Raw genomic sequence first — 19,617 nt, forward strand, 5'->3', positions numbered from 1 at the left:
CCCTGTATCCCCCACTAATTTCCTAAAGCAGATCTCATGCTGCTAGAGATATTGGAATTGATTTATTAAAGTAATGCCAGCTGTTCACTTAGGGATTCATCCCCTTTCAAGAGATAATACACTTAGCTTGGTGAATGAGATAAAAATGTGTTGCAAGGTTGCCACCAACCAATCATATGCAAGCAAAAATCCAGTTCTTTCAATTTCCTTGCATGTGATTGGGTATTCATCGCAAAGTAGAATTTCACCCTATTCACTTATCTAAGTGAATTGTTCCTTGCAAGCTGATAGTTCACCATTCCCTTAATAAATAAGAGTGGTAATCTCTTCGCCTCACCAGAAAAGTGCTGCCCCTCTGCCCCGCCTTGTCCTTGGAGATCCCAGTTGTACCCAGAATTCCCTCCGGTGAATGTGATTTCCAATAAGTGTTTAATAAAGTAATAAATAATGAATCATCTACAAAATGGAGCGCTTATAAAACATGATCTTCAGGGGAATATGTGGGAGGAAATTAAATTATATCAAACAGAATTAGTAAAAAGTCAGGTTTGTAAATAAATCCCAAATAATGTTTTCATTTCCAATAGTTTAAATGATTTAAAGGAGCTTGGGGGAGAAGTAAAGCTTGGGGGGGATCAGTGAGAGACGATATGTCTGATTTATTAAAGCTCTCCAAGTCTGGAGAGGATTCACTTTCATCAGTGAACCTGGGTGATCCAGCAAACCTGGGATGAATTTCTTAAAAGTAATTTGCTATTTGTTAGCAAACGTTTTCAATCCTGGACCAGATCCATTCCAGGTTTGCTAGATTACCCAGATTCACTGATGAAAGATTTAATAAATCAGGCTCAATGAATCAATCAAAAAAGAGAAGTGAAATGTACATTATATACACACTCACGTATTCTGTATACTGTGCTGGTCAATAACAAATATCTGTACCAATTTATTAAAGAAATAAGGACCCTGACTGTACAGGAGACTCGCAATGGCAATGCATTCTCTGGGGCACCAGAAAAGTGTAAACCCCGAAAGTGCAGAATCAAAAAAGCCACCAGGTATTCACCGTGGCTTCCTGCTGGAGGTAATAGACATTGCTGCAGGGGCTCCTAGGTTGAAACCTGCAGAAACCTCACCTGGGGTGGCAGCAATGAGACCAAGAACAAGAATAAAGAGATCAACAACAAGCAAGGGGTCAGGGGAAGCAGGTCAGCTAAGATAAGTCATGGAGTTGCCAATTATATTTGGAAACGGATCAGGAAATCATAAACGAAATTATGGGACCGGGAGCCTAGGAGCCTAGGACCTGAACCCAAATCCCTCATATAGATTTCTAATAATGCATCCTGCAAAGGCTGATCGCTTCATTACAAAACCCTCAAGACAATTAGCCCTATCTGTAACTATACATTTTCCTGCAAGTAATAATACCCAGAACCACTGGATGGCGTGACCGCACACCTGGGGAACTCTCAGGGGCAGATATTAGTTTTACCACTAGATGGTGCACTTCTGTACACTTCCAGGTGAGGCTACAACAGGAGTCCTGAAAGTTCAAGAAACATGATCAGGTGACGTGACATGGAGCTTGTTTAAAGCAAGATCGCCCTTGTGTTGGTAGAATTCTGTACAACCTTTTGTTTTCAGATGGTAAATGTGTGATCACTCCAGCATCAGACCAATGCTGAAGGACAACTAGTAAATAAAAACAGAATGTTGCCATGCCAGAGAAGATCTTCATGGCAGGATCACGGCATATTATTTTAATGACAACTCAGAAGATTAAAAACAACTTTGAAAATGGCATTAATAAGTCAAAGATATAAAAGTGATTGAGTTCCTCTTTCCATCATCTTTCACTGACAGCAATTAAACCTCCATTCTCTGATTATAGAGCCCCTTGTAGTGATTTGTCGGAGGCCACGTTGGTATGTTCACCAATCATCCGAAACTAAGGAAAGTTAATGGCTTACAAGCTGCTCACATCAAGAGATGATAAATTAACTGGAAAATATTAATCAGTGAGAACAGATTCGACTTTTGGGACTTCTGTGCCAGTTTTCTTCCAGCTCCTTATTCCAGCTGAGCGCTCCACATGGTACTAAAGTTGCTGGCTTGGTCTGAACTGTCATATTAATAATGTATTGGATGTTCTGTAAAAGTGACAAGTGACAATAAACAATAGTTCTGATTTAAATAATCTTATCAATGTGCCATAGGACCCATTGGTACACTGGGGGCCATTGAATGGGCTTCCAATGCAGCATTTTATTGAAGGCTGTGCACCACAAATGCATGGCAGGACACTTTTTTGTGGGTGTGTTGCACCAATACCGTATTATTGAGTTGGTGTGCAAATGTCCAGACTCTATTTCCTGCTGCATGGTGATTTTATTTCATTGCTCCTCTCTCAATTTTCAAACTAAACAATTGCCAACCATTTCACACTATTAGAATGATGTTTGGCTTTCCAGTACATTGGTTTTGTTCACCCGTTTGCCATTTAAGAGAACCCATAGATACATTTGCATGGGCAAGTGCTGACTATTGAATTGAATTAGAACTCCTCTGGAGGCCAGATCCTAAAATACACAGTAGGCATCATTCCCATTGGTTGATGGTAGACGCAAAAGCTACCCCTGATGGCCTGTCCATTGTGAACACCGGGCACCATGTACTTATGTTGTAGTCATTGGGAGCCAAGTTGGAAATGTAGATAGTAAGCAGCTATTCAGCTGGCTACTGTAGGGACCATTAAAATAGATGGCGCCAGCCAATGGGAACAATGGCTACTCTTCACATTCTGAATGATTGCTATCTATACAATAGGCATTGTTTGGTATGGTACACAATGTTTGCAGAACCTATAGTGAACCAGATGACTTCATCTAACATTAGTGGATACATTTATAAATCAGCATATGAGATATTATTACCAAAATATGGCTCCACGTGCAATGCAGGGAGCCTCGCTATTGGTTGTTGAGGGATGGAGGAGCCCCTATAAGCAATTCCTTTGTGGTCTTTATTTCTCCGGACCCGTCTTCATGTTTTCTAATATGACAGGTTCACTTTAACAATTAAAAATCTATTTTGCATGCCGTGACCTCAGCGAAAAATGTTCTGCTTGACATGCAAATGACGATTTTGTGGTATTTCACTGCTAATTACACAGCATTTATGTGAATAACACAGAATTAAGATATATCACCACGCGCAATTTAAAGCCACGGAATAATGACCGGCGGCTATGGTGAATGGGCTCTGACTTTAATTTACTCTTTCTATTACAATGTAATTACTGATTTGATCTTCATTGGAAAGCAAATTCCGTTGCTGATTGCGTCCTTCGCCTGGCTCGGCCTCCACTCCGCTCTGTTAATTTTATGGTCGGTTGTACTTAGGAACCGTAATCGATTGTGTGACTGTCCATACTGCGGTCATTAACCTGCCAACGCATGGATTGTATGGTCAAATGAGCTCAAATTGGAAAAGTTGAGAATTCTCAATGTGTGGGAGATATAAGGGAGTTAGTTAAAGATTGGATGAAGTTGTATCATGAAATGAGCCGACTGGAAAATGTTTGATCAAAGCAGACGCAGAATTGGATATATTTTTCAGTGCTGCATGGTAACGTATCAGAGACATCTCCGAGGTGTTTGGAATTTCTTGCAGAGATCGGCATATTTACCCGGGAATTGCCATCATCTACATTTCTCATCAGAAGAATGGCACCATAAAGGATCATCTACAGCCCAGAGCTGCCCACCAAGGGATGCCAGTGCAACTGTTGACCATGTTATTATTATTAATATTATTAATAATAATAATAATAATAATAATAAACAGGATTTATATAGTGCCAACATATTACACAGCGCTGTACATTAAATCGGGCATGCAAATGATAGACAGACACAGACAATGACGGAGGAGGAGAGGACCCTGCCCTGAAGAGCTTACAATTCAGGAGGTGGGGGAAATATCACACAATAGGAGGGGGATATGGATTGATGGGGAGTAGTGAGGGTTTAGGAGACAGAAGAAGACGGGTAGGTGAGGGTGAAGCGTTGGGTTTTGAGTGCCCTTTTAAATGAGCAGAAAGTAGGAGCAAGCCGAATAGGATGAGGAGACCATTCCAGAGAGTTGGGGCAGATCTAGAAAAGTCTTGGAGCCGTGCGTGTGATGAGGTTATGAGTGAGGAAGTCATTAGTAGGTCATTGGAGGAGTAAGAGATGGGATGAAGAAAGAATCCAGGATGGCGCGGGACCAAATCGATGCCAGATGTGGAGGGATTGGTGGTTCTGCAGAAGTAAAGGTAAATGGTGTTTTTTTAATTTTACTGACAGTTCCGGTTTAGCACAGATCAGCCCCTGCTGCAATCTCCCCATTGTGCAGACCTGGTAATATTTGGGCTGGTGGTCTGGCACAGATCAGCTCCTGCTGAAGCCTTTTTACCCAGACTTGCTGCAAAGGTACAATGCTGCAGTCTGATCACTGTGAGAGAAGAAATTGGGAAAATGTTTCCTCCTGGCAGCAGCAGACTGATGAATCTCAGCAACAAATAACTACCTGACTGGAGCACAAGAACAACTTTTTAATAGTAAAAGATGAAACTTTCCTGGACAAATGATTATGTTGCTGTACATTTTGACATGTTGGACATTTATCCTTGCAGACTTTCAGCTCTTTAAATAACAGCATTTGTGACACAATTTTTAATATTTACAGGAAAATATTGCGGCACTCTTTATTAATATGATTTTTCTCCTCTGAATCCATTTAGTCCCCAGTAGAGTCTCTTGCTCGCCTCTCCTAATACCCTTTTCTATCTGACATATTTGCCTGTGTGCTCCATGCCCGGGATATAGTTTATTTGTGTTGTAAGCAGGCAAAGTGCTTGTTTAGTACACTGGTTACAGCGGAGTATTTATCAAGAGAACCAATTAGCCGTGTTTTCCAAGGGCGCGCTGTTCACAGAGACGTTTGCAAGTGAAGTGATGTAATTAATGATTGTTTGTATTCATTTTTGTGGCATTGCTGTCAGTGAAATAACTAATGTGGATGTTTTCTTCTTTCTCTTTGTTCCCTTCCCTTGCAAGTTATCACGCTGTGCTGTATTTTCAAATGTCGAATCCCCAGGACTAAGAAAGAGATTGAAGCTCGATATGCGCAGCGCCAAGCTGGGAAGGAATACGCGGACAAGCTGGAGTCGGTGCCACCATTAAATGAGCTGACCGAAATACCCGGAGGTAATGTACTTACCCATCTGCTAATTGAGAACAAGAAATATGATAAAATGGCTGGGCTTAAAGTATAAGTATTGGTAAACAAGCTCGGGTGCCATCTTTTATTATAAACACTTCATGGCTGCCAAAGCTCCAGGTACACACATGTCTACCACTGGACTTCCTAAGTGTAATGCTTGGCACTTAAATGGCTAAACACCAAACCAAGGAAATGCAACATGGGGGATCCATTTCTAGTATGGTATTCTATTGATTGAATAGGGAGGTTTGTAGGGTGAAACATGGAACAGCGTTATTATTTAAAGCCCCCAACCCGCCCAAGGGTCAATGCGTCAATGTTCTGGAACCCCCCAAATTTCACAATATCACTCATCTGGATCTCCTACTCAAGTGTCAGGGTGTTATTATTCTGAACCCCAAAGGTGTCAGTTTTTTCCTTCTAGGTCCTTTAAGTATCAGTGGGTTAATGTAGTGGGTCAATGCTTTGTAGCCCCCAGGTTTAATTAGAGTGTAATTTTGCAACCCTGAAGCGTCAGTGTGTCATTGTTCTAGAACACCAGGTGTCAGTGGGGTATTGATTTTTGACCCCCTAGGGCTAATTTCAGATGTGCAGTAAACCACAGTGGTTTGTTGAATGCTCAACTACTCTCCTAACCTCTTCTATTCTACACAAAGGGAATGGCTGGGAATTCTTTTGTGCATACAGCTGCATATGTGTTGCAGTTGCAGTGGGCTTGCAGCACAGTTCCTGCGGTAGGCTTGCAGCACAGTTCCTGCAGTAGGCTTGCAGCACAGTTTTTGTGGGGGTTAGCAGTACAGTTCCTGCAGTGGGCTTGCAGCACAGTTTCCGAGGTGGGCTTGCAGCACAGTTTCCGCGGTGGGCTTGCAGCATAGTTCCTGTAGTGGGCTTGCAGCACAGTTCCTGCAGTAGGCTTGCAGCACAGTTTTTGTGGGGGTTAGCAGTACAGTTCCTGCAGTGGGCTTGCAGCACAGTTTCCGAGGTGGGCTTGCAGCATAGTTCCTGTAGTGGGCTTGCAGCACAGTTCCTGCGGTAGGATTGCAGCACAGTTCTTGTGGTGGGCTTGCAGCACAGTTCTGAAACTACAAAGCCATGTTGCACTTCAAGCAACATTGCCTTGGAGTGATATGTTGCTTTTCATTCTCTGGAAGGAAGAACAACTGCACCTCATTTACCTGTGGAGCTGATTGCTGTTCTTGGGTGTATTGCAGTCAAACAGCTAATCATGTGGTCCTAGACTGAAGGTCTGAAAGATAACTAAGTGTCAACAAATTAATTAATTTATAATATTGTTTATGACCAAAGCTGGATTTACACATCTTTTGTCAGCCATGTTTTGCTCCAGGACCCAACGTGCCATTTTTAACTCATCAAGCACCCCTATTGCTAGTTTTTCAGGTAAAAGCAGGTTACCTACAATTAAAAGGCATTTGTTTGTCAAAGTTTTGAAAGCACAATGCGTCATGACACCTGGGGTCCTAGAACAATGACACACTGGCACTTGAAAGTTGTACAACAAAACACCTGGGGGGCTACAAAAAACTCATTGGGGTTAACACTTTAGTCATTAATACTTTAAGTTTCTAGAACAAAAAAAAACTGTGACACAGGGATCTCAGAAAATGACACATTGGCACTAGGAAGAGAAGTGGAGGCTTTAAATAATGTAAAGTTGTTCCATGTTTCACCCTGCAGACATCCCCATTCACCAAATGGAACAACATGCTGGAAATAGATCCCCCTATGTCACACTGCCTTATTGTCATGGGACCCCAACATGCAGTATGTCAAAGTTCCAAGGCTCACAAATAAATTCCCACTAGCTGATCTTTGGGGTATTTTACAGATGGAAGACAGATAGAAGGATGCAGCTTAGTCCAGCCAGCAGGAAGCCGATCTTTGTGCTGGGGAAATACTGGCTGAGTGCAATAGCTGTTTATTACGGAGTGCAAAATGTCAGACATTCTGTACATGTAACCTTACCTCCATGATAAATATCATCCGGAAAAGGCCAGATGTTTTTTTTTACAAAGTAGTCAGGATTGTAGGAAACTCCATGTTTTGTCATCTTAAATATCATCCTGCACCTTCAATTCTGGTCAGTACACAAATACCGGCCAGACATAAGGTCAGACACACATCAGTATCAATTACCCTGCAAGGATTGGTGTTCAGGAATGGCAGGGCTGCGTGCTCACCATTTTCATCCTTTAAAAATAAAATAAATGATCAGAATGAGCAGAAAAGGCTTTTTTGGAGGGGAGGGAGTATTTTTTCATCTCTTGAACCTTTTTAATTTATGTCTTGAGGATCAATACGTATCATGTGTAGGTGCTGAACCAAAGCTGGATTTGCACATTGTGCCCCCGAGCCGATGGCCTTGTATTGCTGTCCCCCTACCCTAGCTGACTATGTAGTGCTAGATTTACAGGATCAATAATATATGAACACAGGTCACTATGAGCTTGGTGGGAGGTACAGGTGTAAATAGAGTTGGATTAGGTCATTGAAATGAAATTCATGAAAATTACGTGATCACCAAGAGACATAATGCACAATATTCATAGTTCATACAGAACTTTAAGTAAAAGACACTGGAAGTGCAGAAACAAAGTCCTGACGCTTTTCGTCTAATCAGGCTTCTTCAGGGGAAAGCCAAATAAAGCAAAGAGGCTGAGTAATACAAACAGGTGACTTTAATTTTAACAATATGTGGTCAAGATTATCATTTTCATAAGCATAAATATTTATATGTACATCTTTATTCTATGTATTCAGCAACTAGTCCTATATGCTGGCTCAACATGTATTTCATTTGAATGACCGAATGCCACTGAAGCCCCTTTTTGTAGATTCTGAACCACTCTTGATCATCACACACTTTTCCTAATTGGTTCTAGGTATACAGAGTGTGCATAGACTGTATTTGTAAAACATTATTTTAGGGGGTTACTCTTCAAATCACTACCTAGAACCCTAGAACCAATGCCTAAAAGATAAGGGCTCCTTACCTTGGTTTTAGGTATATGGACCTATTCAGCAACATTGTGCCATCTTAGGGTATATCCCATAACCTGAGAAGGTCTGAACAATGTCTGAAGGTCTTTTTTTGTTTTGGGGAGGGGGGTGAAAGAATTCGGTATGACATGGTATGGTATTTACATTTATCATCAACAAGCAATTCCTATTGATCTGCAAATCTTACCAACAACAGGCAGATATGAGGAACATGGGGACAAAGGCAGATTTTATGAACAACAGACAAATATTAATGACATGTAGATTTTATCAGTGACAAGGAGATATTATCAACAACAAACAGATATCAATGATATGCAGCTAATACCAAGAACAGGTAGATCTCAGTGAGATGCAGATAGAAGCAATGGCAGGAAGATATCAAAGCCATGCAGATATCAGCAATATAGAGATCCACTAATAGGCAATTACCCCAGCACCAGGCAGTTTCCCAGTAATAACTATCCAAGTGACAGGTAGGTGAGTGATAAGAAACTAAGTGTCAAATAGTGACAGGCCAAGAAGAAGTGGGGGCAGATAATTCACAGGCAGCAAGTGGTTAGTAAATAAGTTAGAGGCAGATTGGTGAGAGGCAATAAGTGGGAGCGGGAGGGGGGGGGGGGGTAGCGAACTGTCAGGCAGCTAGGTGGCATGCAGATACAAGATAGAGGGGGGAGGGCAGCAAGGATAGGGAGCCAAGATGGAGAGGGGGCAGCTAGAATGGAGAGGTGATGGCAGGCAATACAATGGGAATTAGTTTGGAGGGAGCAGGTGTGGGGATAGAGTGAGAACAGGCATATCTGGTAATAAATGTTCCCACAAGTGACACTCTCTCCAGTTCATGATATCTCACAGCTGAGAACATTACAAGTAAATGCTACCAAGGGCAAAGTGAACAAATTTATTGTTAAGGTTTTGGTATTTTTGAAAACCTCTTCTGCAATAAGTTTTTATTTTTTTACAATCTGCTTAGTAAAACGTAAAAGTAAAACGTTTTTTATTATTTTTATGCTTTATCTTCAAATGAAATTTCCTCTTTTGACTTAAAATATTTCAGCAAAAGACTAAAATTCTCCCAACCATCAAAACGCTGGGTTTGTTAGTCATATGAAAATGCGTCATATTTAAATATATTTATAGCTCCCATTGTGCCAGCCCATTGTGATTGTTAAAAGACAGCTGTGCCGAATGCTGGACATCACACCTCTGGATGGCCTTTGTGTGCCATTAAATATCATCCTTCACTGAACACTGATTATTATCCTGGTGCTTTGGATCTCTAGGTATGCGGCTTTGTCAGTTCACAAATTATTGTCTGTGCTGGTACAGCTTTGCACACAGTAGACGTTATGCTGAGCGATAATAATAGATGTGCATTCTGCACCATTATGTACTGGCAATTGGAAAGATAGTAACCAAAAGGCAACTTTATTGGCACCAACCCTCTCCTACAATCCAATTAGTCATACATAAACCTATATGATTGCATTATTTAAAGTAAAGATAACAGAGACTGCTGATCCAGGGAACATCCGATTACCTCACAGGATCAGGAAGAATTTTTTTCACCTGTTGGAGCAAATTGAATCAACTATATTTATAGGGTTTATCTGGGATATGTTTATTTCCCTAATAGTTGAACATGATGAACTTATTTATTTTTTCAACATAACTGCCAATGTAACTCTGTAATTTTGTATGCAGTTCCTTTTGATTTTTGTTTTCTAATATTCGTTTGAAAAACATTTTATATATTAAAGTGGACCTTTAGTAAATACAATTATAACCCAGCAGCAGAAGTATATTGGAGCAGCTTGGAAGTATCTGTACATAGCTTTTATTGTGATGCACAGTACCATGGGGAACCTTGGATCCTCATTCCCCTTCTGCTATAACTTCCTTAGAGCACAATCTTAGAGACACTTTTTAAATTGGTAACACTTTGAAGTTCATTGCTTGTAAATGCCACATTATTTTGCAAACTAGGAAAAAGTCAAATTCCCAGAGTTCCATTTTTAAATGATTCCCCCGGTCAATTTGTCTGAAATTCACTGAGAATTGTTTGAATCTCTGGCTTCAGTTCTTATTAAAATAATGACTTGTTCTGCCACCTAGTGGCCACTTGTTATAAGTGTACATCTGTCACTAGAAAATGCTATATGTATAAATGGAAATTATGAGCGAATTGACAGGGGAATAATTGATAAATACCCCCCCCTTCCCAAAGTTCACTGCAAACTCAACCTCTCCTTAGCAGAGAATCAGCAGGCTAATGGGGTCACCTCTATGTCACTTTGCTCCATCATGCTACCAAAAGGGTTAAAAACACACCAACATTGACATTGACCAGCTCCTTGCCCCCACTCACATCACCCACCTGAGCATCGCAAGGATTGTACTAGGACATACCAGGTCACATTGTTATTTTGATAAAATAGATATATTTATGATGTAAACCACTAAAAGATATTTTGGTTTATAGTACATGAAAGTGTTCATTTGCTTTTTGCTCTCCATACTATGAGTGTTCTTTCTGCTTTGTTCTTTTGGTTCTAATAAGAGCATTTATGACATAAAAGTGGGTGATGGCCACATCACCTTGTCCTTCGGTGAACGTCTACTAAACAAAAGAGTGCGGTACAAAGTGAGCGTCCAACTGCTAAATGTAAACTTTGTATAGAAAGCCGGTAAAATACTGAGATTGAACTGCTGGGTTTTAATGCATCATTTAATGCAAGTCAAGAGCACTTCTCCATCCAGAACACATTAAACTTTAGACGCCGCCTGCTGAGCCCGCTGTGTTGTGTTCATTCGTTTCAAGCTCTTTCTAAAGAAGATAAACCAAACATTTTGTATCAAATCCAAATTGAATGGAAAATTGCTTAAAACCCAAGGGGGAACACCAGGTCACAACCCCTAGACTCTCCCCACCAAGGGAAAGCGGAACAGACTGGTGTGGGCACCAACTGGTGTGGGCACCAGTTGGTTGTGTTCACTGCAAACCTAGGTGGGCAAATGCTACCTGCTGTGTACTAATTTAAAGGGTGAACAACGTTCCCCTAGGCCACAGCCAAGAGGAATGCTACCTTTTGGTGGCATTAGTAACCCAGCTAGTTAACATGTATACAGCAGGTGGTGTTCCTATTGACTTATAGTTTCCATTTTCACCAACAGGGCTAATGGCAAGGAGCAATTACCATACCTGTACTGAGAAGCAAATTAAATATCATCCCCAATTGGCATCCAAAAAAAAGCCTAAACCAAGCTCAATATTGAATACTAATACCCTCCACTAACTATAAAGATCTGCCCCAAACCTCTGGCTTGATAGAAGGTTTTAGGAACAAATTATCCTATTAGCCAGAGAAGCATTTTGGTTGCATGCTGGATGTTGTTACATGTATAGGGGTACAGGCATCTGATTAAAAGGTCTGAGTTCTTCTGCATGGAAGTCAATGAGAGACCGTATGCAATGTGTTGGGGGTAATGTGAGCTCTCCATGGAGCAGGAAGGCAATTAGTTGGAATTATTTGGCCCCTACTGCAGTGTGAATTGGATTACATAAGGTCGGTGCACCCATTCGAGAGCCTGATAACCAGCTAGCAGCTTCCCATCATTTCTGCACCTGACAACCAATGCCATGTGTGTATCTTAACATTGGGCATGGTACATTTTCAACAAATATCACAATTCTTGTAGAACCAAAACAAATGACTGTTTGGGTAGATTTTGACCAAACGGCAGCACTACCGGTGATCCCTCCAGTGATTTCTTGTCGGCCTCTTTTTAAAAAGTTTGCTGCCTGTGTTTAACTTCACAGTATATCTGTAATGCGCCTGGGCACACAAACCACAGCCAACTCCAAAAGTCCTTTTATCGAGTTTTATTATAGTCATAAAACAAGACAGGGTATTTACAGATATAAAGTCCGATAAGCATAGTACAGGAGGGTAAGGCAAAGGCAGGTCAGGAATAATCCGAGGTCAGGGCAGGCAGCAGACAAGAGAGGTCACAAACAATCCAAGGTCAGGACAGGCAGAGTTCAGGCAAGAGTCAGGTATCAGACCAGGTCGCTATTATAATGACAATTAGAGAAACATTAACCAACACAGAGAACGCACCCAAGCACACTGTGTACACAGAGGCTTATAGCGGGCAATGGTGTTCAGGACAGGATCTCCTTAAATGTCCAGAGTGACCAATGACCTTGCACCAGTGGTGCCATTTGATTGGAGAGTAACTGAATTCCCTGAGGCCAATCGGCCGGAAATCAAACTAACTATGTCCCACCCCGCGGCAAGGGAGCCGACTGCCACGCCCTCGAGGGGTACAAGAGGCACACATGGTAGCGCGCGCACCTCTTCCCACAGCACCCCTGGGATGTGCCCTACTTTGCACATCCAAAGGAGTGCTGAGAACAGGACTTTCTGTAATCACGTCCATAGAGATGCAAGGGATGCCGCCTGGCCGAACAGTAGTTTGGCCAGGACGGATCCCTGCGCCTGCATGGAGAGACACGCTGCGAGCTGGGCAACAGCCTCGGCCATGCTGCCTGCTGCAGCGGCGTCTCCCTCTGCGGCTCGGATCCCCAGGGATCTGCGTCTCGCAGTACAGGTAAGTTCCTTACAATATCACTGTAATCTTTGCCATTTTTATATCCTTATGAGCCCTTGAAATCACTGACATTAATGTGCAGAGCCCCCCACAGCATATTACTTGCAATCCCACATTACTATTACCTATTAATGTTGGTGGGAGTTATATGAGAGAAACATCAAATAAACATAAAATTGTAGCCGTACATTTTAGAGCTGAAATAAGTTATATTTCAACAACAAAAGTGTGAGCTCTGTGTGATCTATTACCTGGTAAATCTTCGTGCATCTCTGGTGTTCTTTGCTGAACTGTAATAGAATACGAAAAGTAGTTTGTTCACCTTCTCAGAAAAATATCTCAAAACCCCAAATGGCTCCCCGGCTTAGGTAGAAGTCCTTCATCCATAATTCCGTATGATGAACTGAGAATGACAACAAACCTATTCATGGCTTGCTGCACATTTTCCTTTGTTTGCCAAAATCCATTTGTGTAGATCATAGTATTTGGATTACAGTTATTCTCATTTAGGAATGAAGGCCGATCTACATGTGGATTTTTTTATTTCTACTCCTTCATTCCCAAAACACTGCTCGTTCTTTCTTTGCTCCAGCACTGGCTTACAGATCTTCTTTTGGGTTGAATAAAATCCAGTATTTTTCCAACCACTTTCCTTGAGCCCATGCTGATGATGATACTTCTAGGGGTGTTTCATAATGTGAGAAACCTGGGCTCACAGAAAAACAATGCATAGACTGCCAGATACACATCATATCCTATTAGAAGACCATCTTCTGCTAAAGAGAATGAAGAGAGATCCCAGACTGTTTTACAGGTCACTTCCCGACAGGTAACATGGGATTACCTGATCTAAGTGACTCCCTGGTCCTCACCAGCGCACCCCAAAAAGAGGGATGTGGCCCCTGGGCTATTTTGCTGCAAAGGGGTCACCAGGTCACCATCCCCAGGCAGGTAAAAGGCTGTGGTCAGGACAGGCAGCGAGTCAAGGTCAAACCAAGATCAAATCCAGAAAAGCAGAACAAAGAACAGAACTAAGCCTAGAACTAAGGAGGTTGAAGTAGTGTTGTCAGTCAATAGCCGGACAGAATTAGGCTCAGGAACTAATCTGCTTATTGGCTGCAGCAGATACTCCAAAACCCCTTTCAGCTGTGCACAGCCCCAGTGTCTGTGTAGGATGCCGAGGAAGGTGGAAATTTCACGGCTAAAGGGAGGGAAGTGATGCTGACAGTTTCAGAACAGACAATCTACAGACAGAGGGGTAACAGACTGTGAAGACTCTTGAAATTTAGGCATGGGGGAATTTTTACAAATGTGTATCCGTGTGTATTTATGTATAGAGGGAGAGCTTTGATTTAAGTCAGGATATACATACAGGGAGCACCAGTGGCACCAACATATATTGCTGTAGTATTGCTGCACCTCCACTCTTCATCTTTTTGTTGGTTGTTTGGGCATCTGGGAACCCCTAGTTTTAATGCAAGAAACGCAATTCCTACATACACCTATTGCTATCTCCTTGGTAAAGATCAAGGTTAGCTTGGAAATTCAAATGCATTTCCACCTAGGAGGATATATGTATTGTAATAAAAAATATTAATAAACTTTAATTATTAAAAAAAATTATTAATAATAAACATCATTATTATTATTGTGGAACCAGCAATCCTGCATTGATTGTGATTACATTGAGTGCCTACTCCATAGCTGGAGCCAGAGTAATTCATGGATAGGGAGGAGTGAAGCTTTCCCATGCTGTTTCCTATGAATGTCCCCCCTACGCTAGGGAAACCTATACCCCCTGAGGTCATGTGATGGGTTGTCTTATACCCTGCATTCAGTTAAAATATAAAAAACCATCTCCTGTTCCTAGGTATATATTGTCCTTTGTCTGTATTTTCCTATCTAAAATATGTTGTTCATTTCTTTTTTGCATTTTATTTATTTGATGTTTCTCTCTTATAGTTTTGCCTCCTCCTTCTCATGAATACATTTGAGCTTGTTACTGCTGTGGAGCTGGATAGCACATGTACGTCATCTTCATCCTTTTCTTTTATCATATAAACATTTTGCCTTTGCCAAAAATCCCAGACAAAATCCCGGTAAGGCCGATCTCTCTGCCCATTTATGACCAATTCTGGAAAAGATGTTCCTGGGATTTTTTGGTAATAAGATCATATCATTACAAATGAAGCTCAGATGGAACAACCGGTGCAACAACATCAGCCTGTAGATGGGCTTTGTATATGAACACCAAGATGTAAATTGTATTCTGGGGCTTTAATTATAATTGTGCAAAAATCAGGAAGAATATTGACACCATTATTATGCCCTCCCTGCTATAAAGGAAAACTCTACCCTGGCTTGGGTGAGATTGTTGGCATTACAGGTCACATGATCAGCTTATCACAGCTTTCTCTGGATGCCAAAATCAATCAATAGCATAAACTAGATGTAGCCAAGGCATTTTTTTGTGATAACATCATCAGGTAAAGGGCAGAACCAGTGGCCAAAGGTGATCCTGCATTGTATGGGATTACCCACATTAGGGTGCTGGAGAGGAATGGACCACCAGCATGAAAGCTGCACCACAAGAGCAGAAAAAAGCCAAAACACAGCAGGTTTCAATTCCACATAAAGATATGGTGATACCGACCACTAGTAGTCATGCCGCCATAGGCCATGGGAATCTGTCCCTAAATGGCAGTAAGGTTGCAGTGCGGTAACAGCTTTCTCATGCCACTGAATCGCTGCCCCCAGGGAAACACTACAAGTCTGTGGCAGCCCAATACAGAATGAATTATGTAGGACCACAGACAGCTGGCTAATTGCTGGTACCAGCCATGGGGAGCCCCTGGGAATCATTTCATCCAGCTGCAGGTCTGACCCCAGTCCTCATTTTAGCCTTACTTTTTCTGGCAAACAGCCTGCATGCCCCTATAAGTCAGCTTACTCCCTGAAAGTACCCCATAACCCATATTTTATCTCAATTGTTGCCAGACGCTAGGCAGCCATTATCTATACATTTCTACATTTCATGATGTGGCAATTAAATTAAAAATTTTTCTTTGTTGCAATAATATTTCAGAGTCTGTACTTGCTCTCATTTTGCACACAGCCATTGTTTCAGCACTTGCTCCATTTGTTCCATCTTGTAAAGACCAAATAAAGTGTAACTATGGAAGAAAATAAAACATGACCGTAGATGATCCAGTCTTTTACCAGCAATTTGCCACTGTCTTATTTTATTCACACATTGTTTCTGGGGTGTTTTGTTCCCTGATTTCATAGATAAGGAGCCAACATTCTACAATGTATTGGGTGTGCTTCAATGGCTACCAGGGGCACTGTCATTGGACAATGGAATGGCAATGGATGGAGCCTAAGTATGAAATCATGGAAGTGCACCAGTAACAATTAAACCTAAAACAGACAGAAGCAAACAAGAGACCAATAATTGTCATAGCAAGCAACAAACTGAAGAATACAGAAATGCAAGAGCTATTCTCCCTGTTATAATGCATTTATCTTAGAAGTGGAGGCAGCTATCACTTTTTTCCCCCAAACATGAATTCATCGTGTTCATTTGTTCTGCTGACCTCTTCTCTTGTTTCCAAGGACAGAAATAAAGCACGGCTGCCAACGTATTCATTTAATTACTGACATTTCTTTTAGCACTGATATAAGCTTTAGATGTTCTTTAGATAATTCTATTCTTTTAGTGCCTTACACCCCAAATTATTCAGAGCGTGTTTATTTCATACATGTCAGCAATTAATAGCACGGCTTGGCAGAGCTGCAAGCTGCTCACCCTCCTTTGACCGGGTAGGAGGGTTGGCACAAAAAAAAAAATCATTAGTTTTATTAAATGGCACAAATATTCTTTAAGGTTTAGTTTAGTTTTTCTTGAAGCAAATAAAAAATGACTGATTGATCCCACCATTCCTGTGCTGATTTCCAAGATCTGCAATCTGTTGTACACATTTACCCATCCATATCCATAATGTTGTGCCCAATATTTGGGGCTCCTCTGGCTTTTTGTATTTATTTATTTTTAAATATAGAGAATGTTTCATGAGGAGCACACCATAGTGGGTGGAAATACCCCATTCTCTCAGGTGGGCAGAAGCAGAGTCAGACATTATATCATGGAGATCCTAATTTAGGAGCAATAAAAACATTGAAAAGTCAGTTTTGCTGAACCCACAAAGTTCCACCTATTATTAAAATATGTTAGGATTTTCCTGATACCCAAAAAATTCCAGAAAATCCTAATGATATTTCACTTTCAATGAATGGTAATTGTGCAGTTGATTATTATGAGATGTTACATTGATATACATTTTTGCATAAAATACATTCAGTGGCCCAGATGTTCCTTGCAGGGAATTATCATCCATTGTGGATCAGAACTGAATTAGATCCATATCCTCTGTAAAGTAAATACCGTATGATTATGGTTGATATATAATTATTTATTATTTTTAGTGTAAATAACGGCAAAACAGGTTTTTTCATTTACTTCGATTTATTCAGCTGACCATACAAAGGTCCATTATTAGCATTGTGATCATAAGCCACCAATAAGCTTGAAAATTACAAAGTACCTTTGGGTTAGCTAGGGGCAGTTTATTAGATTTACATCTTTTTATCCTTTTGTGCAGCTTTACCACCAAAAAGTGAAGCTGTCACCCCGTTAACTTCTATCCATGTCCTTGAGTTCTAGAATGTAGTCAATGTTTGTCTTCTGGTTCTCCTTCAATCTTATCACTGTAATTCTCTCCTCTTTGTCTTTCCTGCTGTTAATTTTCCCTTTCTCCTTCCTTCCTTCCTTCCGATCTTCCAGGTTCCTCTAACAGCCTGCACACCCTTCCTGGTCAGGTCCAGTCCCGAGCGCCCAGGGTTCTTCCTGTCGTCAAAGAGGAAGATGAAATGATCCTTCAAGGGAATCAATGACGCTTCTTCTCTTTCCAGACTCCTTCCGTCTCCTTTCCAATCTTTTGATTTCTTCTATTTGTTTATTTATTATTTGATTGGTGCCATCTGTTACTTTTTTTAAATATATTTGTTGCAAATGAATTTTGATGTAAACGGACGCCAAGCTTATTGATGTGTCTGGTCAAATATAAAGATCTGGACGGTGATTTAAGAATATATTTTGTGCATTTTTGTTTTGAAGCACGGGAAAATATTTTAACACGTGTCACTTGAACTTAAATCAGACTTATCACCAAAATGTTATTATTATTATTACTACACAGTATTTATATAGCACCCACATATTCCGCAGCTCTTTACATAGCTCCTTATATGAGCTCACAATCTAATGTCCCTACCATAGTCATATGTCATTAATACAGTGTAAGGTCAATTTTGAGCGGAAGCCAATTAACCCAACTGCATGTTTTTGGAATGTGGGAGGAAACCAGAGTACCCGGAGAAAACTAATACTAACACGGGGAGAGCCTGCTTACTCCATGCAGATAGTGTCCTGGCCGAGACATGAACCTGGGAACGCAAAGGTCAGAGTGCTAACCACTGAGCCACAGTGCTGCCCTTTATATATCTACCCTTTATATAAAAGGGTAGATATAAAGGATTTTTTACTCTAGGCCCCTCCCCTTCTATCTTTACTGCCTCGGCAGTAAAGACAGAATGGGTGTGCAGAGCCTCCTGGGATACATACATCACATGTCCCAAGAGGCTTGGGACTTCCTATTCTGTGCATGGGGGCTTGTGACCCTTCTTCGTTGTCTTTATCCTTGGATCATTCCTTGTCTTTATCCTTGGATACATTGTCTGGTGTTTGACCTCCGGCTCTGTATTCTGCACTTGTCTGTGCTTGAATCTTAAACTGTGGGCTCCCGGTCCTTTGCCAGATGCTATCCCTTGCACACAGAAGTCCTGGGGCAACCGTGTGCTGAGACAACGCAATTACCCCCGAGGAAGGGCAGGGGCTTACCATAGGCGTAGGAGAGAGATTTGAGGACTGGCATCTGGTGAGTGCTGGACCAGGACCTTACAAAAGCCAATTAGAATAATGTAAACGTTCTATAGCTGTCTGCTAACATTGGGCATCTGATCCTTAGTCAGGTCCTACATTTTCATTCCACACATTATGAGGCTTAATTCACATTTCTTTACAATTCTTAAGTAATCAGCTGAAGCCATGCTAATCTTTCAGAGGTTAATGGACCGGGTCCCATCTAATAACCATTTTACTGTAACTAATATTTTCTGATAAATTGGCCATTTTAACAATTTCTATATATTTTAATTCACTTAACCTGAATTAATGTTATGGCTTTTCAGATTGATCCTGGCAGAGGAAAAGCCTCAATCTCTTCTGTATGCTGATGGAAAATGGATTTATTGAGGTTGCTTTACTACTTTATTAATGTCCAGCATGTGCTCTTCTTTCTATAGTGAAGAAAATTAATTTTAAAAGGGACCCTGTCAGGTTTAAATTAGATGGAGATTAAAGTTCCTTGCAGCAGAAATAGCATTGATGGCTTTCCTATGTTTGAGCTTGGCAGAGTCCATAAAACCGTTCAGAATTCGACTATTAGTTCTGCGTGTACATGTGCAGGTTCTTTATTGCAGAAGGGTCAGGTGATGACAATAAAACAACCTTACCTGCCTGATTGCAAACTTTATTTAAATACTCAGCAGACAGGTAAGTATGAAGGACCTTGTCACACACGGGCGCACCTGCTCTTC

The 19,617-nt window shown here is 41.1% G+C and overlaps 1 protein-coding gene across 1 annotated transcript in view; it reads left to right on the plus strand.

The window, feature by feature from the left end:
• The window catches only part of TMIE (transmembrane inner ear), a 49,697-nt gene that overhangs the window by 21,015 nt on the left and 9,065 nt on the right, over positions 1-19,617 (plus strand). Inside the window, exon 3 of the mRNA XM_072413022.1 lies at positions 5,103-5,252. Within this exon, the coding sequence (XP_072269123.1) occupies positions 5,103-5,252 (150 nt within the window). The remainder of the gene's footprint in view (positions 1-5,102; positions 5,253-19,617) is intronic.

The sequence above is a fragment of the Pyxicephalus adspersus genome, chromosome 5, assembly GCF_032062135.1.
Source record: "Pyxicephalus adspersus chromosome 5, UCB_Pads_2.0, whole genome shotgun sequence".
Lineage (NCBI taxonomy): Eukaryota > Metazoa > Chordata > Amphibia > Anura > Pyxicephalidae > Pyxicephalus > Pyxicephalus adspersus.